The sequence below is a fragment of the Peromyscus eremicus genome, chromosome 2 (assembly GCF_949786415.1).
Source record: "Peromyscus eremicus chromosome 2, PerEre_H2_v1, whole genome shotgun sequence".
Classification (NCBI taxonomy): Eukaryota; Metazoa; Chordata; class Mammalia; order Rodentia; family Cricetidae; genus Peromyscus; species Peromyscus eremicus.
In genome coordinates this window covers 164,954,756-164,981,225 of record NC_081417.1, presented here as the reverse complement: position 1 = coordinate 164,981,225, position 26,470 = coordinate 164,954,756, and the positions used below count along the sequence as shown (strand labels likewise).

At 44.9% G+C, this 26,470-nt stretch overlaps 1 protein-coding gene across 2 annotated transcripts; it reads right to left on the bottom strand.

The window, feature by feature from the left end:
• Window positions 1–1,621: 1,621 nt before the first annotated feature.
• On the bottom strand, window positions 1,622–26,470 carry C2H1orf159 (chromosome 2 C1orf159 homolog). 2 transcript variants are annotated; one of them, XM_059255587.1, is made up of 10 exons: window positions 26,372–26,470; window positions 16,775–16,887; window positions 13,711–13,804; window positions 11,361–11,436; window positions 7,606–7,701; window positions 7,220–7,285; window positions 5,512–5,646; window positions 5,162–5,187; window positions 5,040–5,070; window positions 1,622–3,705 (listed from the first exon to the last, which is right to left on the bottom strand). In XM_059255587.1, exons 3-10 carry the CDS (start codon window positions 13,780–13,782, stop codon window positions 3,608–3,610), a joined length of 600 nt encoding a protein of 199 aa, XP_059111570.1. In that variant the 5' UTR covers window positions 13,783–13,804; window positions 16,775–16,887; window positions 26,372–26,470; the 3' UTR covers window positions 1,622–3,607. The 2 variants fall into 2 exon arrangements, with proteins under 2 accessions (XP_059111570.1, XP_059111571.1); XM_059255588.1 differs by lacking the exons at window positions 16,775–16,887; window positions 26,372–26,470 and adding an exon at window positions 10,249–10,359 and having other exon boundaries at window positions 13,711–13,729.

The window sequence follows — 26,470 nt, the reverse complement described above, 5'->3', positions numbered from 1 at the left end:
ACCAAGTCAATGTGTGTGTGTGTGTGCACATCAATATACTACTACCATTAAGCACATGTATGCATTTGTTTTAGCATGTGCCCATAAGGCCAACCTTATTTTCTATCTCCTCACTCTGGGCCCCACAGTTCTAGGGCTTCCCTCTCTGGGTGAGGCCCTTACTGACCTCATCCTTGTACCAAAGTGGTCATAGCCTCTGAGTAGTGCCCCAAAACCTACCCTAAGGACAGTCCTCACCACCAAGTCTATGGACCTGGCTGCAAGTGCCTCATGATGCACTGTTGGGAGAGACGGTATGGCTAGTGCATGAGGTCTTTTAAGACCAGGACTTTTTTTTAGGTTCTCAGTCTTAGGCTCACCCCTCATCTCTACCTGCCTGGTACTCATCATCTTTGAGGACCCCAAACAATGGATATGGGAGGCTAGCTGCATATTCTCATTTGGTACTGGCTGCCCTACGACCAGAATTCCTCCTAAGGCCTTAGCTGCTAGCTGAGTAGAAACTGGTCTCCCCACAAGTAGGTGTACATGGGTGCTGAGATAGAATAGGTAGATTCTGGGGTAGGGAGTACCATTGTTCTTGGCATTTTGCCCCATCTTTTAGAGCTACATGTAGACCTGGTCTCATATTGTTTTGGACATAAGATGGTCTGACCAATGGTGTCCTTCTGCACCCAGCAGTGAGGACAAGATCCCCAAAGACCTATCTGAAAGCCTCTTGCTTAGTACTGACCATCTGGTAGGTTCGTCCTGTGTCAGTTCTTCCAGTGCTTGTGACCACGCAGGACCAACCCTGTCCTATTACTCTTAGGGTCTCTGGCCTGGCATACATCCTAATGCTGTTGTAGGTCCTTTCTTGTCCCACTCATCCTAATGGGCTGACTTTGGAACACTTCCAGTGCTGCCCAGTAAAAATCACTGAGCAAATGAAGGAAAGAGGGTGTGCGGATCAGAAAGAGGAGGGGTAGGGAGCAGGTGATACATAAAGGTGGCTGGAATAATCTGAGGTTTCCATTTTGCAGTGCTTGGGCACTGGCTACTCGGGATGAGCTGGGAGAGGAACCATCTGTGGCCCTAGGGAGCCAGACTGGCAGCCACTTTCTCATGCTGCCTTCCCTGGTTGCTGCCAACATCCTTTTCCAATTCTCATTAGAAATAATTCTGGGGTTGAAAAAAAGAAGAAAAAAAGAAAGAAAGAAAGAAATCATACTGGGGAACCTTAGGCCTTAAGGTGCTTATGTTGACTAGAACACCCAACCCTGCTTTAGGCCCTAGGGTGTCAAGCTGTTGGAAAAAAATGATGCTGGGTCAGACTCCATCCTGTTGCTTACACTACTTCACATCCTGTCCCCAGAGCAAGGTCTTTGGTTTCAGAACAAAGGATCTGGGTCTGGACACCCACACCTTAGCCTGATAGGATCTTACTCCTCAGCACTTTTCTGAAATACGGCCAAGGGCAGAGGGATGCTCTTTGAATGCCAAACTCATTTCAGGTTTCAGCAGATGTCTTGGGCCACAGCCCTCTAACCAATGTATAAAGATAGCTACAGAAGTTAGAAAGCAAGGGCAGTGTCTTAGTAAGTGTTCTATTGTTGTGAAGAGACACCATGACTTCAGCAACTCTTATTAAGAAAAGCATTTAATTGGGACTTGCTTACTGTTTCAAAGGTTTAGTCCATTACCAGCATGGCTAGAAGCATGGTGGCACACAGGCAGACATGGTGCTAGAGAAGGAGCTCAGAGTTCTATATCCAGATCCACAGGCAGCAGCAGGAAGAGAAAGTCACTGGGCCTGGCTAGAGCTTTTGAAACCCCAAAGCCCACCCCCAGTGACATACCTCCTCCAACAAGGCCATACCTCCTAATCCCTCTCAAGTAGTGCCACTCCCTGATGACTAAGCATTCAAACATGTAAGCCCATGCGAAGGTATCCTTATTCAAACCACCATAGGCAGGACTTCTAGAATCCCTATGCTCTAATTATCTAGATCCTCCACTAGTCAGCAGAGAAACATCTCCACATCTACTCATGGGCTTTAAATGGGACCACCAAGCTGGACTCAAGTGGCCAACATAGAGGGTCCTGCTTTCCCTAACGGTGACTTAGATCCATAAACTGTCAGTGGCCCCCACAAAGCCTAGTGAAGTATCTGTAGTCTTTTTTCTGGTTTTGTTTGTTTGTTTTGTTTGTTTGAGATAGTGTTTTTCTGTTCCTGACTATCCTGGAACTCGCTTTGTAGATCAGACTGGCCTTGAACTCACAGAGATCCACCTGCCTCTGCCTCCCAAGTGCTGGGATTAAAGGCATGTGTCACCACACCCAGTTATATCTGTAGTTTTATCTGAAGAATCAGGCCACACTTGATTGGCACCTTCTATCTCAAGTCCTAAGGAGATGGGTAGTCACCTCATTCAATACAGTGTCCCGAAATGAGAAGAGTACATGTGGAACAGGCCAAGGCCACATGTGGGGATGGACTGTGCTATACTCAGTCCCACCAGACAACAGATGGCAGGTTTTGTATCCTGCTGAGGGTATCCTCTTTGCATCCCTGACTCCCTGTCCCCTGAACATGGCAATGGGGCAGTTGGCCCACACACATTGAATAGATGACCCTTGGGATAATAAGGCTAGAGGAGAGAAAATCTAGTCTAGTTTAATTGGTCCAACTTTAAATCACTGCTGCTATCTTGGCCACTGGTTCAAGTATTGGAAAGTAAGCTCGTAACACTGTTAGTAAGATCAGATGTGGGCCAGATGTTGAAGAAGATGCTAGACACCCTTGGCCCATAGAGGGAGGGTGGCATTGGTTAACAGGGCACCTTCTTCCACAGGAGCTACTAGCCAATGCCACCAGCCACACTAGCAGCTCACAGGCACTGCTTCTAGAGGCTTGCAACAGCAAAGACAGGACCACTGACCAGCATGCTCTCACAAGCCCAATGACACAAGTGACCTACAAGTGTTCAGATATGGAAGCCTCATGGTTAAACATTTTACTTTGAGTACTCAGCCTGAAAGGTAGCTGGCTGGGAGTCTGTCCCTGGGAGACTAGGTTCTGCTGGTCTCTAGAATCAGGAAACCCAGGACACTCAATTCTGCAACTCTCAGAAATCTATGCCTTAGAGGTCAGCAGATAAATTAGCAGGCCAGTGCTGGAGCAACCTATCTCTGGTACCAGTTTCCAGGTTGTTTTCTCCACTGTCTGGGCCTTGGTTTCATTCTTCTTAGCTTGGTGGTGATGGAAAGAGTCCTATCTAACATGGGTTCCACTGGGTGGCCTCCAGAAGTTTTGACCATTTGGATCAGGCCTGTGTTGTAGCTGTTACAGATGCTGGAACTTTGCTGTGACTCCTGAGGGGCCCAGACTCCATATGACTTGCTCTTGAGTCTCAGTTCTCACAAACAGATGGTTACTCCTGTTAAACCACACAGTAAGGGTGGGACAGAAGATCTCATGGCATGGAAGTTAGCTCCCCTTAGCATTTGTATATATCTGTCACTGGGAGCCAATTCTGGCCTATCTTAAGCCCGAGGCCCTTTGTGTGTTGGGAGGGAGCCTTGGGTCTCCAATGCTGTGCTGTGAAGTCTCAGCTGACCTCCAGGTCAGACGTTGCTGATGTGGGCCTCCACTGTGGAGAAGGCAGAAGGATCCCTATTCTTGTCTGGATGCTGCTCACGTCTAATGTATCTTGGCTTCCTCACTGAAATGGGGTCAGAGATAAAGCTGAGTCAGAAATAGGTAAAGTTCAGGTCTTTGACAGCACCATAGGCTCTCAGGAGCATAGTGAACAGCCACAGGGAACAAAGCCCATGTGTGGTGTTTATTCTCACAAGGAAATGATGCTCATTAGGCTCCACTTGTGCAAAGGCAGTTTCTTCTGATGGAGGTGCCCATGAGCTCAGCTGTTTCCTATCAGAACCCCAGACCCCACACCCTAGTACCTGGGCCTGGATCAGAGCCCAGCTCTTCCTTAAGACAGAAACATAGACTATACCTGCATTATGCTCTACAGGGAGTTAGATAGCATCCTCTAAAGACAGGAAATCACCCTGAGTTTTGAAGCTTATGAATATAACCCTAATTTGAAAAAAGGTCTGTGCAGATGTGACTCTATTAGGATAGGTGAGATCATCCTAGGCTAACCAGGTGGGCTCTGGATCCAATCAATGACTATTATTTTCTTCAGAGGGAAAGAGAGACATGGATGATGTGGTCACAAAGCCACAGGAGGTATGAGACACTAGGAGTTGGAAGAGACATGAGAGATTCCCCATCCACCAGGCTTTGAAATGCATGTCTCTCACCCCAACATCTTGATTTCTAACTTCGGTCTCTAAGAACTATCAAGGGATATGCTTTTCTTGAAGTGGCTAGTGTGTGTATTTTGCTGTATGGTAGTACAGGTCACTGACAACACCTGTAAAGTACTCAGGGAGAAGGGCTGCTTTGAAGAACTTGAGACAGATATTAATTGGAACAAGGTAGGTCTGGGTTCATCAAGGAACTACTTTATCTTCAAAAGAGAGAAACACTGTCACTGGTTCTCCATTCTAGACCTCTGCACAGTGAGGACAATGAGATGGGGAGAGAAGTTAAGTAAATCTGCTCTGGAGCTTATGGTTGTGTAACCATGGGCCAGTCAATCTCTGTGCTCACGGCCTCTTCTGTACAGTGGGTTACAATTGCTCAGACAGGCCTGGCAAGAAAAGGCTCAAGAACTGACATGTTCCTTGCAGCTCTCAAGCAGAACTAGATTTAGACATGACTACAGAAGAAGCAGGGAGTCTAGCCCTATGCTGAGGAAGGGAGACAGCATGGAAACCATATGGGTTGATAGGGAGAAGAGAAGTAATGCCTGCTGAGCACCTGTCCTTGTCCCTGCCTTATTGAACAGTCTACTTAGAATGTGTGAAGGCATGTCAGGCCCCAGTGAAGGACCTTTATATCTGGGGATAAAACCATAGAATAGGCTTTGAAGACTGGTCCACAGTAAGGCCCTTCCACCCAACTCCCATAACATGCTGCAGCCTGTACCTGAAGACTGTGGCAGGGGGACCATCGCAGCCTTGAAAAGAGAAAGGCAAAGTGAGACTTGGATGGCCTGGCACAGGTACACACAGCCGAGGTTGCTCAGCCTAGTTGAGTAGGTTACTTACTGTTTCACCAGGCTGCAGGACAGGGGCTAGGGAAGAAAATAACATGTCACTCTGATGCCTGGCAGCCGCCTCAGCTCTGAGTGCCCTGAGCACCTGGAGCCTGGACAGCTGCTCAGCCATATTTCTTAACCTGGGGACTCTAAGCAGCAGGGCCCAGCCTCATATTCTCAGCTATAAGAGCATCCAAAGTCACTCTGTGTTGGTGAGTGTGGGCACAGGAGTCTGGACACAGTGGAGTCCCTGCGCCTGCTCTGTACCCACTGGGGACCACCTATGCCCTGAGTGGGGACAGGCTCTGGACAGTATCCCTGAGGCTAGGCAGGTAGAAACTCAGCCACAGAAGGAAGTACCTCTGTCTTTCCTGTAGAAAACCTCAGGAAGTTTACTGGAGCGCTTGAGGTAGAAGAACCCAGCCACAGAGAGGATGAGGCCTGTGCTGATGAAGAGTGTCCCCAGGAAGAGGGAAGCTGCCACATGAGGAGCCCCTGCAGGCAAACCAACAGCTGCCAGGAGAGCCGGGTCTTGGGGGATGGATGTCTAGTGTGCCTTGCTTAACCCCTGGGGCCCACTATTTCCTAAACATACCTGAGCACCATACTAGGCACCAGCCACATGTCAGAGCAAGGGTTCTGCACTCAGGCTCCTCCACAAGCCCAACATACCTAGCCACAAGACCAGGGACATTATACTGTCCACCCTTTCCTGGCCCAGGCTAATTCCAGGCTCCTCTCTCTATTAGATTGGCCTCAGTATCTTGGAGTGAGATCCAAAGCCTCCAGCCTTGGCAGCAGGTACTTCTGCTGCACCTCACTTCTGATACATGCAGTTGCCTCCTACTTAGCTCCATTTGTTTGTGGTCAGGACATGCTAGGGGTTTAGTAGTTTGATGGAACAGTGTAACTGCCAGCTATGGGAAGTATCCTCTTTTTTGTTTGTTTTTTGAGACAGGGTTTCTCTGTGTAACAGTCCTAGCTGTCCTAGAACACGCTTTGTAGAACAGGCTGGCCTTAAACTCAGAGATCCACCTGTCTCTGCCTCCAGAGTGCTAGGATTAAAGGTGTGTGCTACCACCACTCAGCCATGGAAAGTATCTTTCTTACTGAGACTCCATGGATCTTGCTCTGTCTCATTAGCACTGTACAAAAGATGTGGCTAAGGTCCTGTCTATACTACCCCTACCCTAAACACCATTGTTCTGTGCAGCGGACTTCCACTGTTGAGGATAGCACCTTCAAGTGCAATTTCTGGTTGAGAGGAGGGATGGGTTCTAAGACCCATGGGAAGGACTGAGCCCTCTCAGAATAGGACTCTAAGCCTAAGATCCAGCACAGTTGAAGGATGAGGGCCAGGGTGATATGTCCCTAAAGTGATTGGGTCACCTCAGAAGAGGCAGTCTTGTACTGGAGTTCAGTCTAGCTCCCTAACCTATGGGGCTCCTCTGACTTGGGTATATTCTCTCTACCAGCACCACCCCAGTCCTCTCTCTTGCTTGCCTGGCCACACTGCTACCCCACATTTTCTTCCACTCTTTACTCCCCAGGCCTTCATTTAAGGTGGGCTTAAAGACTCTGGAGATATGGACATCAGGTAAATTGGGCCTGTCCCTTCCTTAAAAACATATCAGGAGGTATGGCCCATGTTTTGCAGTCTCATCAGCAGCCTACATCCTATGAGAGCAAGTTGGGATGGGGCAATGCAATCCCAGGGCCTAGGGGTCAGAGTGGACACGGAATGAGGCAAAGGCTAAGCATAAGTGGGTAGCAGTGAGGGCTGTTATAACTGAAGCTCTTTGGAGACCATGAAATATCTTCATCCCATGGAATCCCAACATGTACCCACACCCAAGCCAAATGACCCCAGCCCCAAGGGATGCTGGACTCTCTCCAGACCTTTTCTTTGACCATAGCTACTTGCAAAAAATACTTTACCATGGATATGTCTGCTGTGGCCTCAGTGGCTCAGGATTGGCACTAGTACCAATACCCGCTCTGATGATGAGCCCCAGCACCAGGTCCTAAGCAGAGGCACAGTTCTGGACTTATAAACTAAGAGACTTACCGAAATGTGGCTGTCCAGGTGTCCCTGTGCTTCTGTTCATGGGAAACTGCATGCCCCGGCCAGTGACTATGGGAGAGCAGAACTGAGGGGAGGCCTGAGCCATGCCCAGGACACTACTGAGGCCTCCACATATAGTCCTAAAGGGACATCTCAGTTTAGAGATGAGAAAGCAAGGAGCAGTTCTCACCCACAGCTGTCCTCAGTGAACAGAACACTCAGGGAGAGATCCAAGGGGCTGCTCACTGATAGACAAGACTCCTGGGCAAGGTGGGTACTGCCGTTGGAGAGGACAAATACAGTGGTTCCCTTGGTTTCTCCCCAAATTGGACATGAGGACCCTTGTGAAGTATAGGGGAACTGGGGTAGATAGCTTGGAGAAGACATACGAATTCTGCACTCAGAGCCATTATATGTGGGGAGGGTCCCATTCCAGCACCGAACACAGCTAGCACTCCCATCTGCATTCCAGTGCCTGTAGCAACCTGCATGAGGAGAAGAAAGAGTTTTTCAGCCAAAGTAAGTCAAAGTCATCTCACTGTCTTCTTCAAGCTTTTCTGCATTATGAATTGGCAATTTTCAACACAGGAACATTAACATGATGTGGAAAACTGTGGGCACAGGCTCCAATTCCAGAAAAAGAAATTAACTCAACAGAAATCATACAGCTCTCAACCAAATTCCTGTGGATACCTATCACTAAGGCAGTCATTTCTTTTACTGGACGCCTGAGGAGACTATTCAGAGGTGTTTAGGACAGAAAGCTAAAATTGATAGATACTATGCGAAGGTCTAGCCTTATCCACCAGAACCTCCAGGATACAAGGTAGCTGCCTATATACAGCAGTGTACCCTCACTTGGGCCTCTACATCGGGGCAGGTGCACATAGGTTTGTTTGTGTCCCTGTGCTATTTCCCAGGGTCTATGTAGCAGTATCAAGCCAAATTTCTACCGAAGATTGGCACTGACCAAAGCCATACCTTCATTCTGAGAGTGACCCAGTGTAGCATGAATCTTAGTTCTTATTAATAAAATCAAACCTGGAGCCAGATATTGTGGTGAATGCTGGAAGATCAGAGAAGCAGAACAAGCCACAGCTACCTCACCTCGCCAGTTCCTCAGCTGATCCTGTTTCCTCAGACTGGAAGCTTCTGTGTCCTCATCCCAATGGCTCTCAGCTGAACTGTGCTGCTCAAAGCCTAAAAGCTTAACCAGCCAAATGCTGCTAGTTTTTGGTCTTCACGCCTTATGTATCTTTCTGTTTTTGCCATCACTCCCTGGGATTAAAGGCTCACCTCTTGGGATTAAAGGCGTGTGTCACCATGCCTGGCCGTTTCCAATGTGGTCTTGAACTCACAGAGATCCAGAGGGATTTCTACCTCTGGAATGCTAGGATTAAAGGTGTGAGTGACACCATTTTCTAGCCTCTGTATCTAGTGGCTGTTCTGTCTCTGACTCCAGATAAGTTTATTAGGGTACACAATATTTTGGGGAACACAATACCACCACAACCCAGCCTGTACTGGCTAGTGATTTGTGGACAGCTGTTTCCCTTCTGGTCAGGGCATCCTGGAGGCCATCTTATACCTTTACTTCTAACATCCCCAACACAGAAGATGGGCACACATGTTCCATAAATGTTGATGGGGTTCTAGAAGCCAAAGCTGGATACTGGGCAGCATGTAGAGCTAAACCATGGGTCACTGGACCTTAATAATGAAGGTTATAATGTCTGATCTGAACAGATGAGTTGTGGTGAGACAGAAGCCTTTCTGTGGTGGCAAAGACAGTATCAACAGCAATGGACAAGTGGTCTAAGAGGGACATCAGCCCATTCCAGCTCTGCCAATGCTGTGGGCAAACAATCACACAGGAACAAAGTCCAAATGCTCAGTTCTACTTGGGTGGAAGATTCCTGCTCAAACATGGAATCATAAGATGAGGAGTAAGTCTCCTACAGTGGCCTAGCTTTATTCCTCTTATCAATTCAAGGCATGAGTAGATCTCATGAGAGGCATGTGTGTCTACTAAAGGCAAAACCAAGGAACATAGGGTCCTCAGTACAAAACCTAGCACCAAGAGTGATAATCTCAGTGAGACTATCAGAGTGAAATCCAGGCCAGCCAGAGCTACATAGTGATTCTCCCCAGAATCATCCCTTTCACTATCATTTCCTGTGTTGAGATGCATTTGACTCTATCATGGGCTTCTGCTGGGTTGCTAAATTATATGCAGGGAAAGACCATGGCCAGAGAGACATGTGGTAGCCCTGAAGGCCTATGGGGCTCCTATGTCTCCCTACACAAACGTGGTTATCTACATCCCTGTACCTGTTCCCAGAGCCACCTTGGATTTTAGATTCTGACTTGGCATCTTTCCTTATTCCAGCCTCTCTGTGGCATAGTAGCCTGCACCCAATGAGCCATCTCTGGACAGTTTATAGTCCATGAGATGCCAGGTCCCATGCACTCCTGTTAATGTGAAAGAATCCAGGAAAGTTCAACTTCCAGAACTTTAGGTTAGAAGGCTGATGAAGGCCCTTTGGCATCTGTAGTGGTTTGAAAGAAAATGGCTCCCATAGGAAATGGCATTACTAAGAGGTGTGGCTTTGTTGGAGGAATGTGTCACTGTGGGGATGGGCTTTGAGGTCTCCTGTGTTCAAGCTACCCTCAGTGTGGCACACAGTTCACTTCCTGTTGCCTGCAGATTAAATGTAGAACTCTCAGCAACTTCTCCAGCACCATGTCTGGCTGCATGCTGCCATGTCTCACCATGATGAAAATGGACTAAACCTCTGAAACTGTAAGCCAGCCCCAATTAAATGTTTTCTTTTATAAGAGTTGCCATGGTCACAGTGTCTCTTCACAGCAATAGAAACCCTAAGATAGCACCCTCATATTTTCTCTGCTCACTACAGAGCAATGCCCTCTTCCCTTGTCACTACACTCATCTTTGATCCCTACCTCCCTTCCAGCCTCAACATCTTGTCCATGTCCTCTTCCCATTGCACTTGATCAGTGTTTTGGAGTACCTGCTTTCCTGAGCAGTTTCTCTGGGTTCATGTAGTCTTGTAATGGAACTCAGAACAGGTGCCAAGGGGTGCCTCTTGACAAATCAAGGGACAGCTCTGGGCCAGTCTAGTCTAAAATAAACAGCAGCCTAGAGTCACCCCCCTCAAGACTGACCACCTTTTTATCACAATGATTTCTTCTTGCCTCAGGACAGGCCAAGACAGTGGGTGGCCCTGGCATCATCTCACTTGGGTCTTCCTCTTCTAGACGTTCCTATTTGCCTTCTCTCAGCAACCCTAATCTCTGTTAGCTGCCTCCAGAAAGTCCTATCTTCATAGCCTCCTAGAACCTTTTGTGGGACAGGGAACTCACCTTTGGCATGCTGCCATTGGGGCTGGATTATCCTCTGTGGTGGAGTCATCTTGTGCACTGAGGCTAGTGAATAGCACCCTGGCCTCCACCTCCAGATGCTAGAAGCATCCTCCTCAACTCATTTAGCACCAGCTGTGATGACCAAAAATGCCTCCAGACATTGCTGGATATTCCAGGGTCAAAATTCCCTCCAGAGGTACTAGAGAGATGACTCAGCAGTTAAGTGCACTTGCTATTCTTGAAGAAGACCTGGGTTTGGTTCCCAGAACCCACACTGAAGCTCACAATCATTCAGAACTTCAGTTCTAGAGGATCTGATACCCTCTACTGGCCTCTGAGGGTACCAGGTGTGCATGTACCTAACCACATGCACACCTACAGGCAAACACTCACACATAAAATAAAAATAAATAAATCTTTTAAAAAAGGATACCCCAAGAGCTGTTAAGTTCCTGGAAGTGCTATCCTGGCTTAGTCTCCTGAACCCTGTGCCTCCTCCTCCTCCCCTCTGAACCTCTTTCTCCCTGTGCCTCAACCCTTTACAGAACATCCCACACAGGGTCCTGCCTGGACCAGACAAGGGTGTGGTTAGGTTGCTCAAGAAGGAAACCCAGGTAGACCTCCTTTGCACAATGCTAGTCTGTGCTGCCCCAAGTTCCTCCATCCCCTCAGCTGTCTTGTCACTGAGAAATAAAAGATATCTAGGAATGCTGGTGGGGTGGTGACTAGTCTCCTATCTACTTGCAACAATGATGCTTACCTGGGCCACACAGGCCTGTGCCTGGGCAGGTAGCATTGAAGTCTACCACATCCATACAACACTCAGGTTGCTGGGCCTAGAGGAGAGACATCAGCGAGACAGGTTGGTAAGTGCCTAGCTCATGCCAAGGACAGCATTGGTCATAACAGCATCCTATCTTTCTCATTAACCACAGCTCCAAAACTCTCTAGGGTCAAGTGACATCCCTTCAATAAGTGAGTATTCCTACTCTACTCCTACTGCAGCTCATATTGGCAAAGCACAGGAAAAACTCCAGCACTAAACATAGAGACCAAACCTGGAAGTTACTGGTACAGAGTTGGGGCTATCTCCCTTTGGGGCTATTTCTACAAGCACCTGGACTACACTACTGTCATATCACATGAATCACTAATCAATAGGTCCTTTTCCCACTGGCTTCAAGTCTAGACTATGCAGAGCCTGTGACCAGTGAATATTTGATGACTGAATAAGTCACCAAGTATAAGGCTAGAATCTGGCTAAGTGTGTCCAACACCAGCTACCCAGAAAGGCCAGGAAGGGTAAGACCTAATGAATTAGTATGAATGGGCCTGGGGCCTAGGCCTTGGACAGCCTGGCATGGTGTGGCACAGAACAAACTGCCCTCAAATAGAATACTTTTGACACTGGAGAGCTCAAAGGAAGTCTTTGACTGTCTCCTGCCCTTTACCTGCAAGGAAAGGCTAAGGCCCTCATAGAGCAGTGCCCTCCCTGTATTGAAAGGGTAGGCCCTTGTCTCTGAAGCCATAGGGACAAGACTCTGAATAGCAGTCTGGCTAGGTCCCTAGTTAATGACCATCAGATCACACCCTCTGTCCAATCACACTTCCTTAAAAATATCCCCCTTTCCCCAAACCCTAGCATTAATATACAGGTGCCCTCATTTCTTTATAAAAGCAGTCAAGAAATGTAAAACTTATATTAAGTTTGTCTTTTCTCTGTTTTTAATTTCCAAATTTTATTTATTATTATTTTTGCTTTATTTTGAGACAGGGTTTCGTTATGTAGTTTTGGCTGGCCTAGAACTCATTGTGTAGGCCAGGGTGGCGTCAAACTCATATAGATCCACCTGCCTCTGCTTACCATGTGCTGGGATTAAAGGCAAGTCCCATGACACTCAGCTTTATTTATTTATTATTATTGTGTGTATATATGAGTATGAGCATGTACATGGAGGTCAGAGGACAACTTTTATGAGTCCCTCAACTGTGGGTTCCAGGGACCAAACTCAGAGTCATCAGGCTTGGCAGAATGTGCCCTTACCTGCTGAGCCATCTTGTTGACCCTGTTTATCTTTGTTTTTAAGACAGGGTTCCAGCCAGGTTGTGGCACATGCCTTTAGATCCCAGCACTCCAGATCTCTGAGTTTGAGGCTAGCCTGGTCTACAAAGCAAGTTCCAGGACAGACAGAAAAACCCTATCTCAAAAAAAAAAAAAAAAAAAAAAAAAAAAGTATCCATTATGTAGGCCAGACTGGTCTTAAATTCACAATCCTGCCGGGCAGGAGTGGCACATGCCTTTAATCCCAGCACTTGGAAGGCAGAGGCAGGTGGATCTCTGTGAGTTCAAGGCCAGCATGGTCTACAGAACAAGTTCCAGAACAGCCATGGCTACAGAGAAACCTCGTCTTGAAAAACAAAACAAACCCTCACAATTCTACTGCCTTAGTCTCCTGTGGGATAGGACTACAAATTTATGGTTTTTCTTGTGATCTGAGCTTGGTTAATAGTAAGGAGTGTCTAAAGGACAAAAGGGACACAGGGGAGTATCATACCACCTTGGGAAGGATGAAGGCCCAGTGCATAAGCCATCCCTTTCATTACCCTTGGCCAAGTTAGTAAGGGATTCCCCATACCATCACCCCCAACCAGTGAGGCTCCCATCCTGCCTGGCTTGGAGAGAATAATGTCACCTCAATTCCAGATATCAAAGCTCAACCCCTGGAGTGTCAATGCTTTTTGTTTTTGTTCAACTACTTCTGATGGGAGCCAGGATGCCTGACCATGTATTTATTAATTCTCCTGAGTAAGCAACAACTGAGCAGGTAGCTCTGGGCTACAGGCAGTTCTGGAGGGTGATTCTGTAGAGATTCTAGGTCAGCTATAGCAATAAGTAGGTCTGGCAGAGAAACTTCTAGAAAGCAGAACAAAATAGATGATGGGCAGAGTTTAGGCATTTCCAACACTAGCAGTAGACTCCAAGGGGATTCTACGAAGGATAGGCTAACATCAGTGAACCTTAAGTTCAAAGACTGAAATTCTTATGGGGCGAGGATCCATTGCCTTTGAGGAGGCTTCAACTTCTTGCCAGTGGGCACAGGATTACCCACCTTGCTTTCTGTAGACTTGCTCATGCCTCCCATCAAGAGGCCAGCCAGGAGCATGAGACACTGCAGTGTCATGCTGGGGAGCTGACAGGGAGATCTGTAAGACAGAACAGTGTGCAGGGAGGAGGTACTGGTAAGGTTGGGTGGGGCTAAGAGGGGGTAACTGAGAGGGCAGGACCAAGGCAGGGAGGGTAGGGCTTTAATGGAAAGGGTTGGGCAGCCTTTCAGGGAAGCAGTGATGCAGTCAAAGCACTCTTACCTGCCCCTCCAGGGAGACCTACAGACATCAGCTCCTCACTACTTGGGGATCAGTGGTTAGCATAGCTAGGACTGTAAGGAGCTCATAGGCCAGCACACTATAGTTTTAAGGCCCAAAACTCAAGAATCATGACAGGTAGGCAGAGCCTTGATTGAGAGGGATGACCTGGTGCTCCTTCCAATAACATCATGCTGTCAGGATTCTGAAAGCAAGACCACTGCACCTCTGATTTCCCAGGATGCAGACACACTGTCCCAGTGAAGCCCTAATCACATCTTAAACACTACTAACAAAATTTGGTTTCCTTGTGGGTAGCTAGGGGTTTGGGGTGGAGATGAGTTTACTGGGAATTTTTAGTGATACAGTGTTCTGCCTTTATGAACTTGGGGAAACAAGAGGCTGTAAAACCACGGTCCAGAGTAATACCCAAGCTTAAAAATGTACAGTCACAAGCCAGGCTGGTGGCACACACCTTTAACCTGAGCACTCAGGAGGTAGAGGCAGGTGAATCTCTGAGTTCCAGGACAGCCAGGGCTACACAGAGAAACCCTGTCTCAAAAAATACAAAACCAAAACAAAAAAGAGTAGTAACAAGAGGAAGGATCCAGAGACCAAAAAGGAGCACAAATATTGCAACAAGATTTAAACCATAGAACACCTGGTGCTTGAAAACTGCTCGCTTAGTGCTTATATGCTTCATTTTTAATATAACTAGAGGAAAACATGCACCTCCCACAGAGCCTTGAGGTAATATCATGTGTACAGTTTTTAATAATTCTTTTCCTGTTGGGGGATAAGGGTTTCATGTATCGTGGTTGATTTTGATCTTGATCTGTACCAATAATACTAGTTTTGTTTTGCTTTTTTAACTTTTAAAAGTTGTATGTATATGAGGTTTGTCCGCATACCATGAGCATGCCTGGCACCTGCAGAGGCCAGAAGAGGACATCAAATCTACTGGAACTAGAGTTACAGATTCTAACAGTTACAGTTGTAAGCTGCCATGTGGGTGCTGGGAACAGAACACAGGTCCTCCGGAAGAGCAGCCAGTGCTCTTTAACTGCTGAGTCATCTCTCCATCTCATCTCTTGCCTCTACCACCGAGTGCTGTGATTACAGATGTGCAGTATCAAGCTTGACTTATGGCAGGGCTGTAGACTGAACCCAAGGCTTTGTGCACACTAGGTAAGCATTCTATCAACTGAGCTACATCCCCATCCCTTTTAATTTTTTTCAAAGATTATTTTATTTTATGTCTATGAATGTTTTAACTGTATGCATGCATGTGTATCACATGTGTGCTTGGTGCCTGCAGAGTCCAGAAGAGGACATCAGATTCATGGAACTGGAGTTATAGACAATTGTGAGATGGCATGTGATTGTTAGAAACCCAAACTGGGTCCTTTGCAAAAGCAAGTACTCTTAACCACTAAGCCATCTCTCTAGTCTCCCTCTCCCTGAAATCCCTTTTACAACAAACTTATGTTAACTCCTAAAGTGATACTTATAAACCAATCAAAGTCCAAAATAAGATTTGAAGAGTTTTGTGGTTTGTTTGTTTGTTTGTTTTTCCCATAAAGGTTACCTCTTAAAAGTTAGCTGGGTGTGGTGGATCTCCATGAGTTTGAAGCCAAGTTGGTCTACCTAGTGAGTTCTAGGCCAACTAGAACTACATAGCAAGACCCTGTCTCAAAAAACAAAAGCAGGGGAAGAGGGATTCTATGATAGGGAAACCTACAGAGACAACTGAACCAAGCTAGTGGGAATGAACTTTAAACAAACAGTTGTGGAGCCTCCATGGGACTGGACTAGGCCCTCTGCATAATGAAGACAGTTGTGTAGCTTGATCTGCTTAATGGGCCCCCAGGCAGTAGGATCCATCCCTGGTGCTCGAGCTGGCTTTTTGGAGCTCATTACTTATGGTGGGATACCTTGCACAGCCTTGATGAAGGGGGAGGGGCTTGGACCTGCCTCAACTGAAGGTAACAGGCTTTACTGGCTCCCCATGGGAGGCCTTAACTTTTCAGAGGAGAGAATGGGGGGTGAGTTGAGGGGGAGGCTGGGAGAGGACTGAAGGAGGGAAGAGAGGGGGATCTGTAGGTGGTATGTAAAATGAATAAAAGATTTCTTAATAAAAAATAATAAAAGAAAGAAAGAAACAAACAAACAAAAAACAGGCCTGGAGAGATATTGGCTGTATTTCCAGAAGACCTAGGTTCAATTCCTATCACCCACATGTCTGTAACTCCAATTCCAGGGGATCTGGCATCCTCTTCTGGCCTCTGAGAAGAACACATGTGGTGAATAGACATATAAGCAGGCAAAACACCCAAACACATAAAATAAAAATAAATCTTTTTCTTTTTAAAGATTTATTTATTATGTAAACAGTGTTCTGCCTACATGTATGCCTGCAGGCCAGAAGAGGGCACCAAATCTCATTATAGATGGTTGCAAGCCACCTTATGGTTGCTGGGACTTGAACTCAGGACCTCTGGAAGAACAGCCAGTGCTCTTAACCTCTGAGCTCTCTCTCCAGCTGAAAAAATAAATAAATCTTTAAACAAACAAACAATGTTGCCTCTTAAGAGACTCAGGATGCAGCTCAGTTGGTAAAGCACTTGTAGGCTTGGCATAACCTGGCATGGTGGTATACACCTGTAATCCAAACACTTAGGGGCTGGAGACAAGAGGATCAAAAGTAGTATAGCTACATAGTAAATTCAAGACCAATCTGAGATACCATGAGATCCTGTCTCAAATAATAATACTAAATAAATAACTAATAAACAAATAAATGTATGTTACCTCTATGAAGACTTTTTACTTCGCAGAGGCCACTGCAGCAATGAAACAGCTGGCAAGCCGGGCATCTCCAGCTCTGGTGCAATAGCAGCCTGAGCTTCACTTCTAAGAAGACTCTGAGAGAACACAGAGACATTTCAGTTTGAGGCTAAAAGGCCTAGGGGTGGTGGGAAGTCCCACCTGAGGGACCTAGGGAAAGGATTATGTGGGTCTATGTGACCCATGGGGGTGCAAGTTCAAGATGACATAGGCCCCTGTCCTATCAGGAGGGAAAGTGGGAGTCTGTACCATAATTCACTTTATATTGGATTTAAGCTAGGACTATCAGGAAAATGACCACATTGCAGGGGGGGAGAGGTAGTGCTCAGGCTTACAGGAGTCACCTGGGAAACTGATCCAGAACCTTTCTGGCACTCATTATTAGTACATGCTTTTTCTTTGTTTGTGCTTGACTTAACTTCTCAAGCACAAGGTGTGAAATCTTCTTAGAGACATATTCATATCATAGTGTGGCTACCCTTTAACTATAGATTGTAATTAAATTTTAACTTTTCCGTGAATTTAAACTTTGGTTTGCTCACCAAACACCATATTTCTCTGTCCTGGAGGAAAACTCCAAATTGTTAAGGACACTTCTGCTCACTCTGAGAAGAGCATCCCTAGGCCCAGGTCAAGTAAAAAAAAAAAAAAAAAAGCCATACATTTCAATCAACCCTGCCATTTGCTACTTGGTCAACTTTATTGAAGCATAATTTGCACACTATAAACCACATTCATTTAAAATAGACAAGTCAGGGAGTTCTGGAAAACTATGTACCTAGGAGGCTACCACTACACCAAAAAAGTTATTATCGGAGCCTTCTATGAATCCCCTCATCCTCAACCTTTATCCCCAGGCAACCAAGCTGGCCTTGTCACTGCAAAGAAGTCTATAATTTCATAAAAATAGAATATACAATATAATGGTTCCTTTCATTCAGCACCAAGGACTTTAGATGTACTGTGTTATGTGTGTTCTGTTCATTACTATGTTATTGTTATGTGGCTATACCTCATTTCCTTTACCTATCACCTGCTGACAGGTTCCTAGCTGATTCTACTATTTTGGAAATCATAGGTCCTTGAGCACACACTGTGTGAACCTGTATTTCTATTTCTCATAGGTAAATAACCAAGGACTTTGTATTGTATCAGAGGTATGTTTAACCTGTCAAACTTTTTTCCATATAGCAGTATCTCTTTACTTTCCCACCAGCAGATCGGGAGAACTCAAAAGGCTTTGCATCTTCACCAATATTTGGTAATGTACTGGTAGGCATGTAGTGGTATCTCATTGTCAGCACTTCCCTGACTAGTAATGTAGCATCTTTTCATTTAGTCACATGTCAAAATTCACTATTGAAGTGTCATTTCACACCTGTTTTAATTGGATTCTCTTCCAATTAGTAAGATATGGCAGTTCTTTACCATGTACTTATTCATTCACTTTGTGAGCGCCACGTGTGCATGCACATGAGTATGCATACATCATGAAACACATGCTATAGCATGTATGTGGAGGTCAGAGAACAACTATCTTCTTTCACCACGGGGTTCCAGAGATCAAACCCAGGTTGTCAGCCTTAGCTGTAAACCCCTTTATCCCATTGGCTCAGAGTTGTATAAATTTTTATTTGTTTATGTGCATATATATACACACACACCTGCTATGGCATGCATGGAAGTCAGAAGACAACTTGTGGGAATCAGTTCTCTTCTTTCACTATGTGGGTCCTGAGAACTACACTCAGCTTTGTGAGGCTTGGTGGCAAGTGCCTTTAGTTACTGAGCCATCTCACTGATATTTATTCTTTTCTGTTGTGTGTGGTGTATACACGTTTAGAAGTGTATTTAGGCCAGAAGTCAACATTGTCTTCTTTAATCCCGCTCCACCTTATTTTGGTGTTTTGTGTGGTGCATGTGTATATGCACACTTGTGTATGGGTTCACTCACCCATGGATACACATGTGATACTCAGAGATGAATGACAGGTATCTCCTCTATCATTCTCCACCATTTTTTTTTTTTTTTTTTTTTTTTTTTTTTTTTTTTTTTTTTTTTTTTTTTTTTTTAGATAGGGTCTCTCTATGTAGTCCTGGCTGTCCTAGAACTAGCTATGTAGACCAGCTAGCCTCAAACTCACAGAGATCCTCCTGCCACTGCTTTCCAGGTGCTGGGATTAAAGGTTTGCCACCATGCCAGGCCCTCCACCATAGTTTTTGAGACAGGATATTTACTGAATCTGGACCTCATTACTTTTGCTGGATGGCCATCAAGCCCCTGAGATCTGCCTGTTTCCCCCTCTACCCACCCAAATTGGGATTAGAGATACATGTCACAGCATCTGGCTTTTACATGGGTGCTGGGAATCTGAACTCAGGTTCTCATGCTTTCACAGTCACTTTACCCACTAAACCATCTAACCAGTCTCCATCCACTGTATTTTTTGAGACAGGTTCTTTCATTGAACCTGGAGCTCAATGATTCAGCTAAAGCTGACTAGTCAATGAGCTCAAGAATCCACCTGACTCGGCCAGGCAGTGGTGGCACAGGGCCACTTGGGAGGCAAAGCCTGGCAGATCTCTGTGAGTTCAAGGCTAGCGCCTGATCTACAGAGCAAGATCCAGGACAGCCAGGACTGTTACACAGAGGAACCCTGTCCCAACAAACAAACAAACAAACAAACAAACAAAAAAGAATCCACCTGTCTCCCTTCCTCACATTTATGTGGGTGCTGTGGATACAAACTCAGATCCTTATGCTTGTTCTGCAGGCACTTTCACTGGAGCTATCTCCCCAGCACCTTTTTGTTTTTTGGATTAGGGTCTCATTATGAAGTTCAGGCTATGTAGACCAGGTTGGCCTTCAACTTCAACTCCTGCCTCTGCCTCCCAAGTGCTGGAATTATAAGCATGTGCTTATTAACCACACCTAGCACTGTGTGTGTGTGTGTGTGTGTGTGTGTGTGTGTGTGTGTGTGTGTGTGGTCTTATGTATTTCAGGCTGGCCTCAAACTCTTTATGTAGTACATGATGACTTTTAAACTGATTTTCTTTTGAATTGAGGCCATTGAGGATAGATCCCTCTGTTGTAGAATATTTTTTTTAAAAGATTTATTTACTTATTAGGTATACAGCATGTATGACTGCAGGCCAGAAGAGGGCACCAGATCTCATTGCAGATGGTTGTGAGCCACCATGTGGTTGCTGGGAATTGAACTCAGGACCTCTGGAAGAGCAGCCAGCGCTCTTAACCTCTGAGCCATCTCTCCAGACCCTGTTGTAGAATATTTATTTACACTGTGAAGATGTGTCTTTGCCAAGGTGCCTTCTGATTGATTTGATAAAGAGTTGAATGGCCTACAGCTAGGCAGGAAGAGGTTAGGCGGAATTTCGAGGGACAGAGATGACTCTGGGAAGAAGAAAGGCAGAGTCGCCAGCCAGATGCAGAGGAAGCAGGATGTACAAGAGGAGAGGTAAAAGCCATGAGCTACATAGCACGACATAGATTAATAGAAATGGGTTAATCTAAGTTATAAGAGCTAGTTAGAAACAAGCCTAAGCTATCAGCTGAGCTTTCATAATTAATAAGCCTCCGTGTCATTATTGGGGAGCCAACGATCCCCACAAAAAATACAAAAAATACATATGGCATTCAACGTGGGGGGAAGTATTTCCACATAGGACTTGAGAAAGTTTAAAAAAAAAAAAGTTCCAACACACAAACTTGGAGCCAGACACAGCTTCCTAGTCCCACAGTCTCTCAGGCAAGCCATGGCCTACAAAGACACGGCTCCTGGCCACAGTGCCATGTGCAGAGCTGCAAGGCAAGTTTAAGACTTGGTTCATGTGAGCCGGGCGGTCGTGGCGCACGACTTTAATCCCAGCACTCGGGAGGCAGAGGCAGGCGGATCTCTGTGAGTTCGAGGCCAGCCTGGGCTACCAAGTGAATTCCAGGAAAGGCGCAAAGATACACAGAGAAACCTTGTCTCGAAAAACCAAAAAAAAAAAAAAAAAAAAAAAAAGAAGACTTGGTTCATGTGGTCAGAGAAGGCTGCAGATGCACAGTAAAGCTGTCCAGACTGATAAAACCTTTAAACTGATACAGTGAAAAAACAGGTATAGACAGTCATAGAAAAAAAGTTTAAGAATAACAAAGTAAAGTCTTTAAAGAAAGAGTAAAGTAATATAACAAGAATAAGCCACACAGAATGGAAAATGCACAGGCACCTGGACCCTGTATGGTGCTTTGTTAATTTTAAATTTTTTGAATTCCAATGAACAGAAAACAGCTGCTGCTGAGAGACAGTGGATTGTGGAAGGGACTGCTGAATTAAACCACCCTATATATTTTAAGACTGTCTTAACTTCAAAATGGAAGTCAGAAAATATGTTGTGTTGAGGGAGATGTTATGTCTTTGTTTCCACAGGAAACAAAAAGTTATGGTTCAAAGTTAATAGAGATCAGATTTGATTGGGGGTGACCTCCTGAGGTTCTTGGCTACAGACATGGGGGAGGAAGCCAAAAGACTACAGGACAGATGACATGTAAGCTGATCCCTCTGCGTGGGAACAGCTCTGAAACTGGATGAGACATGATAAATCTTGTTGGCTACAGAGTCCTCCTAACAGTTTGGTTATACAGTCCAAATGGACTTAGAAAGTTGACAGATGTCTTTTACTTGCTCAAACATAAAACAAATCATCTTTAGCTGACTTGTACACACTGCACATTCCATACTTGTGTTAATACAGATATGTATGTTACCTTTAAAAGTTTGTTTTCAGAACAAAAGGACCAGACACAAATAAAGACAAGTAGCCCAAATGATCCAGTTTCTCAGAATGCCTCAGTTACAGTTTCCTCAAAAATCTACATCCAGATTTCAAAGCTGCCAGCTCAGATGGTTCAGCCTCAAAGACTATTCCAGCCAAGACTTCAGATAAGCTCTACATTTTCCCATCACACAGAGACTAAACAAAAAAACAATACAGCTGTCTCTCCCAGGACTTGACCATTATCCCAATTTTCTAAGGGTCCTCTAGAAATGCTGTCACCTCCAGACAACAAGAAGCAGTCTAGAGAAGTGGTGTGGGTGGGTTTTGGTCATTCAGTGATTTATGAAGGGTTTGTCATTGTTTAGGGGGGTTGGTTACAAATTATTTTTGGTCACGGTCAGAAAAAAAACTGAACAAAGGAGATTAGAGTCAGGAATCTTTCTGAAAGAGAAAAAGGGGAGATCTAGAAATGATAGAATAAAAGGGTAGATTATTGAATCTACTTTCAAACTAAAAAAAAACATCTACTAGTCTCAAACACTTTTACATAGGTATGGATTTTTGTATACTGATACATATTTAAGGTTATTTTTGTTAGAACATACTGTATATGTTTCTACTCTTGTTTAAGTTATTGTACCTATGCAGCTCATTTTAAAATGTAATATAAAGTTCTAGTCCTTAAAGGCTATTATTAAAAACTGTCTAAGATAATTAAGAAATTAGGTTAGTAGTTAATCATCTGTAACAATCAAGTTTGTGGCCATGTTAGGTATGTTTTCAAGGTCAAACAGAGATATATTTTAGATAGACAGATGGTCTTCAAACACTTCAGAGATCTACAAAATATGGCATTTAAGATGTTATAATGCCATAAGGCTTTTCATGACAATGAGACACATCTGCTCCGGATAGCACCAATCTACTTCAGAAAAGATGATGGGTATCAAAGAAACTCCATATGGAGTTTGCTTTCATTGTGGCAAAGTTATCTACTGGGAAGAAACTGCCCTTGCCTTGGCTACTGACAGTATGCTGTCCAAATTGGACAAACAGGGTACAAAAAAAGGTGACTGCAGAACTTTGCTGAGACAAGGTAGCACAGTCCTTCAAAATTCCTGTTTCACAAAAAAAATCTGTCATATATTTTAGGCCTATAGGCTGAAGATGGATGCCCCAACGTTGCAGAGAAACCTTGGTTGACTGTCCAGACAACCAGATGTCTCTGTCGTTTCTATAGTTTTGGAAGTTGTTTGCTCTGCACTTTATGGTGATATTTTATTTGTACTGAAATGTGATTTTATTTGTATGTTAATAAATAAAGTTGCCTGGGGGTCAGAGCTAATAGTAAGCCATAGCAGAGCTGGGTGTTCGTGGTGCACGCCTTTAATCCCAGCACTTGGTAGGCAGAGCTAGGTAGATTTCTGTGTGGTCAAGGATACAGCCAGCATTGGAGACACACACCTTTAATCTCAATACCAACCATAGAAGACCTGGAGGTCTGTACAGACAGGTAGTGACGAGGCGGTCATGTGGTTGGGTTTACAACAATGAGAAGGCAGAACAGAAAGTCTATATAAAGACAAACACTCAGGAAGTAGGTCTCTCTTGGCTGAAGAGGATCGCTGAAGCAGGAAGGGTAAGGCTTTTAGCTCTGACCTCTTGGGCTTTTATCTTTACATTGGCTCTGTGTTTCTTATTTAATAAGACAGTTACTTCTACAGCACTTCCTGCTTTCTCGGGTAATAGTATATCCTTCTCAGGCCTCTGATGGAGTTGAAGACTAATAGGTATAGTTACAGTTTTCCTTGTTACCAAATTCGGAAAAGAAACTCACAAAAGAGGTGTAAAGTGCATAAGGGTGAGAGACATAAAAGCTTAAGTTGTTTATATAAAAAGATGTTTAAGGGCTAAAAGATATTTTTAGGGTGGCAATACAAGTTATGATAGAAAGTGTTTTAGGTATAAAACTTTGGATTCATCAAGATAGGATAGATTAGGGTATTTTCACCAAAATTGCCAAGTACAAATGGACTGGACTTTGTAAATGTAATTCTTACCTGAAAACTGTTATTATATATAGTTTTACTGTGTTATAATTTACACCTATTCCTTTTTATTTAGACAAAAAGGAGAAATGTTATGGAATATTTGTTTACACTGTGAAGATGTATCTTTGCCAAGGCATCTTCTGATTGGTTTAATAAAGGCAGGAAGAGGTTAGGTGGGACTTCTGGGGACAGAGAAGACTCTGGGAAGAAGAAAAGTGAAGTCACCAGCCAGATGCAGAAGCAGGGTGTACAGGAGAGGTAACAGACACAAGCCACATGGCAGGATGTAGATTAATAGAAATGAGTTAATTTAAGTTATAAGAACTAGTTAGAAACAAGGATAAGCTATAGGCCAAACTCTGGTAGCTCCAAGGAAAGTCCGACTACACTCCTCCCTCATGGTTGATTAGGTACCACCTCCCATTTCCCTGGTAATATCAGAAAGGAAAATATCCTGTCCCTCCTTAGGCATCCAGGTCAAAAGAATAGAATACATCTGGCCCAGGGTAGTGACATAACATACTGACATATGCCAAAGATTAAAATGTCACACACTATTGTATTCTCCTTTAAAAGGTAATCTAGGCCAGGTATAGTGGTACACACCTTTAATCCCAGTACTTGGGAGGCAAAGGCAGGAAGATCTCTGTGAGTTCAAGGCCAGATCCTGTCTCAATAAATAAATAAGTAAAAAGATAACTTAGCTGGTGGTTGAAGAACTGAGAATAAGTATGCTCAGCCCTAAATAGGACATCTATTTCAACCCTCCCTTCTCCAAGGCTCAGGGAAGATTGTGGAAGAGAGGACAGAAAGAATTTAAAAGCTGGAGGATGGAGAATAACGTTGTAAATTGCTGTCTTCTGGACATGATACAATTATTGCACACATGAACTCCCTGAAACTATGACTACTTGTATAAGATCAAGCCAACAAGAAGATCAGTTAACATTCCAACAGGCAGCATTAATTGAACTCAGTGAACCCACAAAAATAAAACATAGAAAAGTACGAAGGGTGGTGGTACAGGCCTTTAGTCCCACTCTGGAGGCAGAGGTAGGTGGATTTCTGAATTTGAGAAAAGCCTATTCTACTCATGGGTGACTGGTACCTGCAGAGGGCCAGAGGGTGCCAGATCCCCTGGAACTGGAGTTACAGATGATTGTAGGCACCACGTAGGTGTTTAGGAGCTCATCCTTGGTCCTCTGCAAGAGCAGCAAGTGCTCTTAGTTTCTGAGCCATCTTCTCCAGCATATAGTTTCTTAAAGATTTTTTTAATTACATAATTATATGTATATATATTTATAAACATAAATGCAGTGTTAATGGAGGTCAGAAGGAGTTGGATCCTCTGAAGTTGAAGTTACAGGTGGTTGTGAGCATCTGGATATGGGTGCTGGAATTAGAACTCACATTTTCTTGCCAAATACTTATTCTTAACCACTAAGCCATTTCTCCAGCCCCTAAGCAATGCTTAGCAGCAGCAGCAGCAGCATTATTATTTTGGTTTTTCAAGACAGGGTTTTTCTGTGTAGCCCTGGCTATCTTGGGGCTTGGAACTCAGAGATGTGCCTACCTCTGTCTCCTGACTGATAGGATTAAAAGCGTATGCCACCACTGCCTGGTAGCAATGTTCTTTAAACGAGTTATCTTATAGATCCAAATTAACATGGAGAATAGATGCAAGCCAGTTCTGAGAAGTGTTGTGACAGATGCTGCCAGTGGACAAAAGAGCTTGCCTAAGATGAGCTCAAGTTCATCAAGATATATGCTTGCTTTGCGTTAGGAAAGACTATTAAGGCCAGGATATGTAAGTCAAGAAAAGAAACTATCTGCATAATCCAAATCTGTAGTTCCTTCTACAAGCTTCAGGGTCAGAAAAAAAAAAAAAAAAAGTACTCAAAGTATTATGTGGCTCTTAAGTGTACCCACCATCACACTATTTTTGTGACCTAAATCAACCCAGGGAAGCCAAGCCATGGATTTCTGCAGGATTTAAGATAGAGAAAAAGCAGGGGCTGAACAGCAAGGGCCTAAAATGTGAAAGGCCCTGGATTCAGCTCCCCACCCACATCCTCCAGCCCCACACCCACCACCAGCACCGAGGTGGGGAAAAAATGAAATGATCTCTGTTCTGCCTTCTCTGTACACTATAGTAATACTAAGAAACACAAGATTATGGGCCAATAGAAGCAGGATGATCCCAAGTTTTAGGCTTGCAGGGGCTACATGGCCCTGTCTCAAAACAACAAAAACAAAATACTGGGCCAAGTTTGATACCTTTAAATTTAACATGCCTACTGAGTTGAGAATTAACTAAGAATGGAGTTGGAGGGAGAAACTGCAAAGGCCAAAGGACGAAATGCGGTAGGAAATTTATCACGCTGATTAACTGGTATGCACAGCAAAGTCCTCAAGAAGACCACATCCTGTGGCAGGACCTCGACCGTTTCGTGACACCAACAGACCAACGGAAGTCCCACACCTCCCACATCCTGCTCTGCTCCAGCGCACCGCCGTGCTGTCTGCCGCTTATTTTTCCCTCACAACCTCCCCTCCCTCTGTCCATTCGCACAACCACCGCGCTCCGCTCCCGGCTCCTCCCGTACCGCTGCATCACTGACAACATGGCAGCGAGACAATGGTCACTGTCCCGCTGGGCCATGAACGACTCGGGCGGCCTTTATCGCGTAGTTGCAGACTCAGCCTTAGTCGGACTAGGGCCCTCACTCACCATGCACTAGGCGGGTTCCTCTTTCGTACAGGCCGCCTAGCGCACGCAGCCAGCGCTCCCTGGGACTTGTAGTTTCTGGTCCACCCCACCCCCGCCCCC

What these genes read in the sequence shown, in the direction of transcription:
- C2H1orf159 (XM_059255587.1), bottom strand. Translation starts at nt 13,782, where the DNA reads ATGACACTGCAGTGTCTCATGCTCCTGGCTGGCCTCTTGATGGGAGGC. An exon ending in TGGCTCTGAGTGCAGAATTC is followed by an intron (nt 7,286 to 7,605) that starts GTATGTCTTCTC and finishes GCTCTCCCATAG; the next exon opens with TCACTGGCCGGGGCATGCAG. An exon ending in TCCTGCAGCCTGGTGAAACA is followed by an intron (nt 5,071 to 5,161) that starts GTAAGTAACCTA and finishes TCTCTTTTCAAG; the next exon opens with GCTGCGATGGTCCCCCTGCC.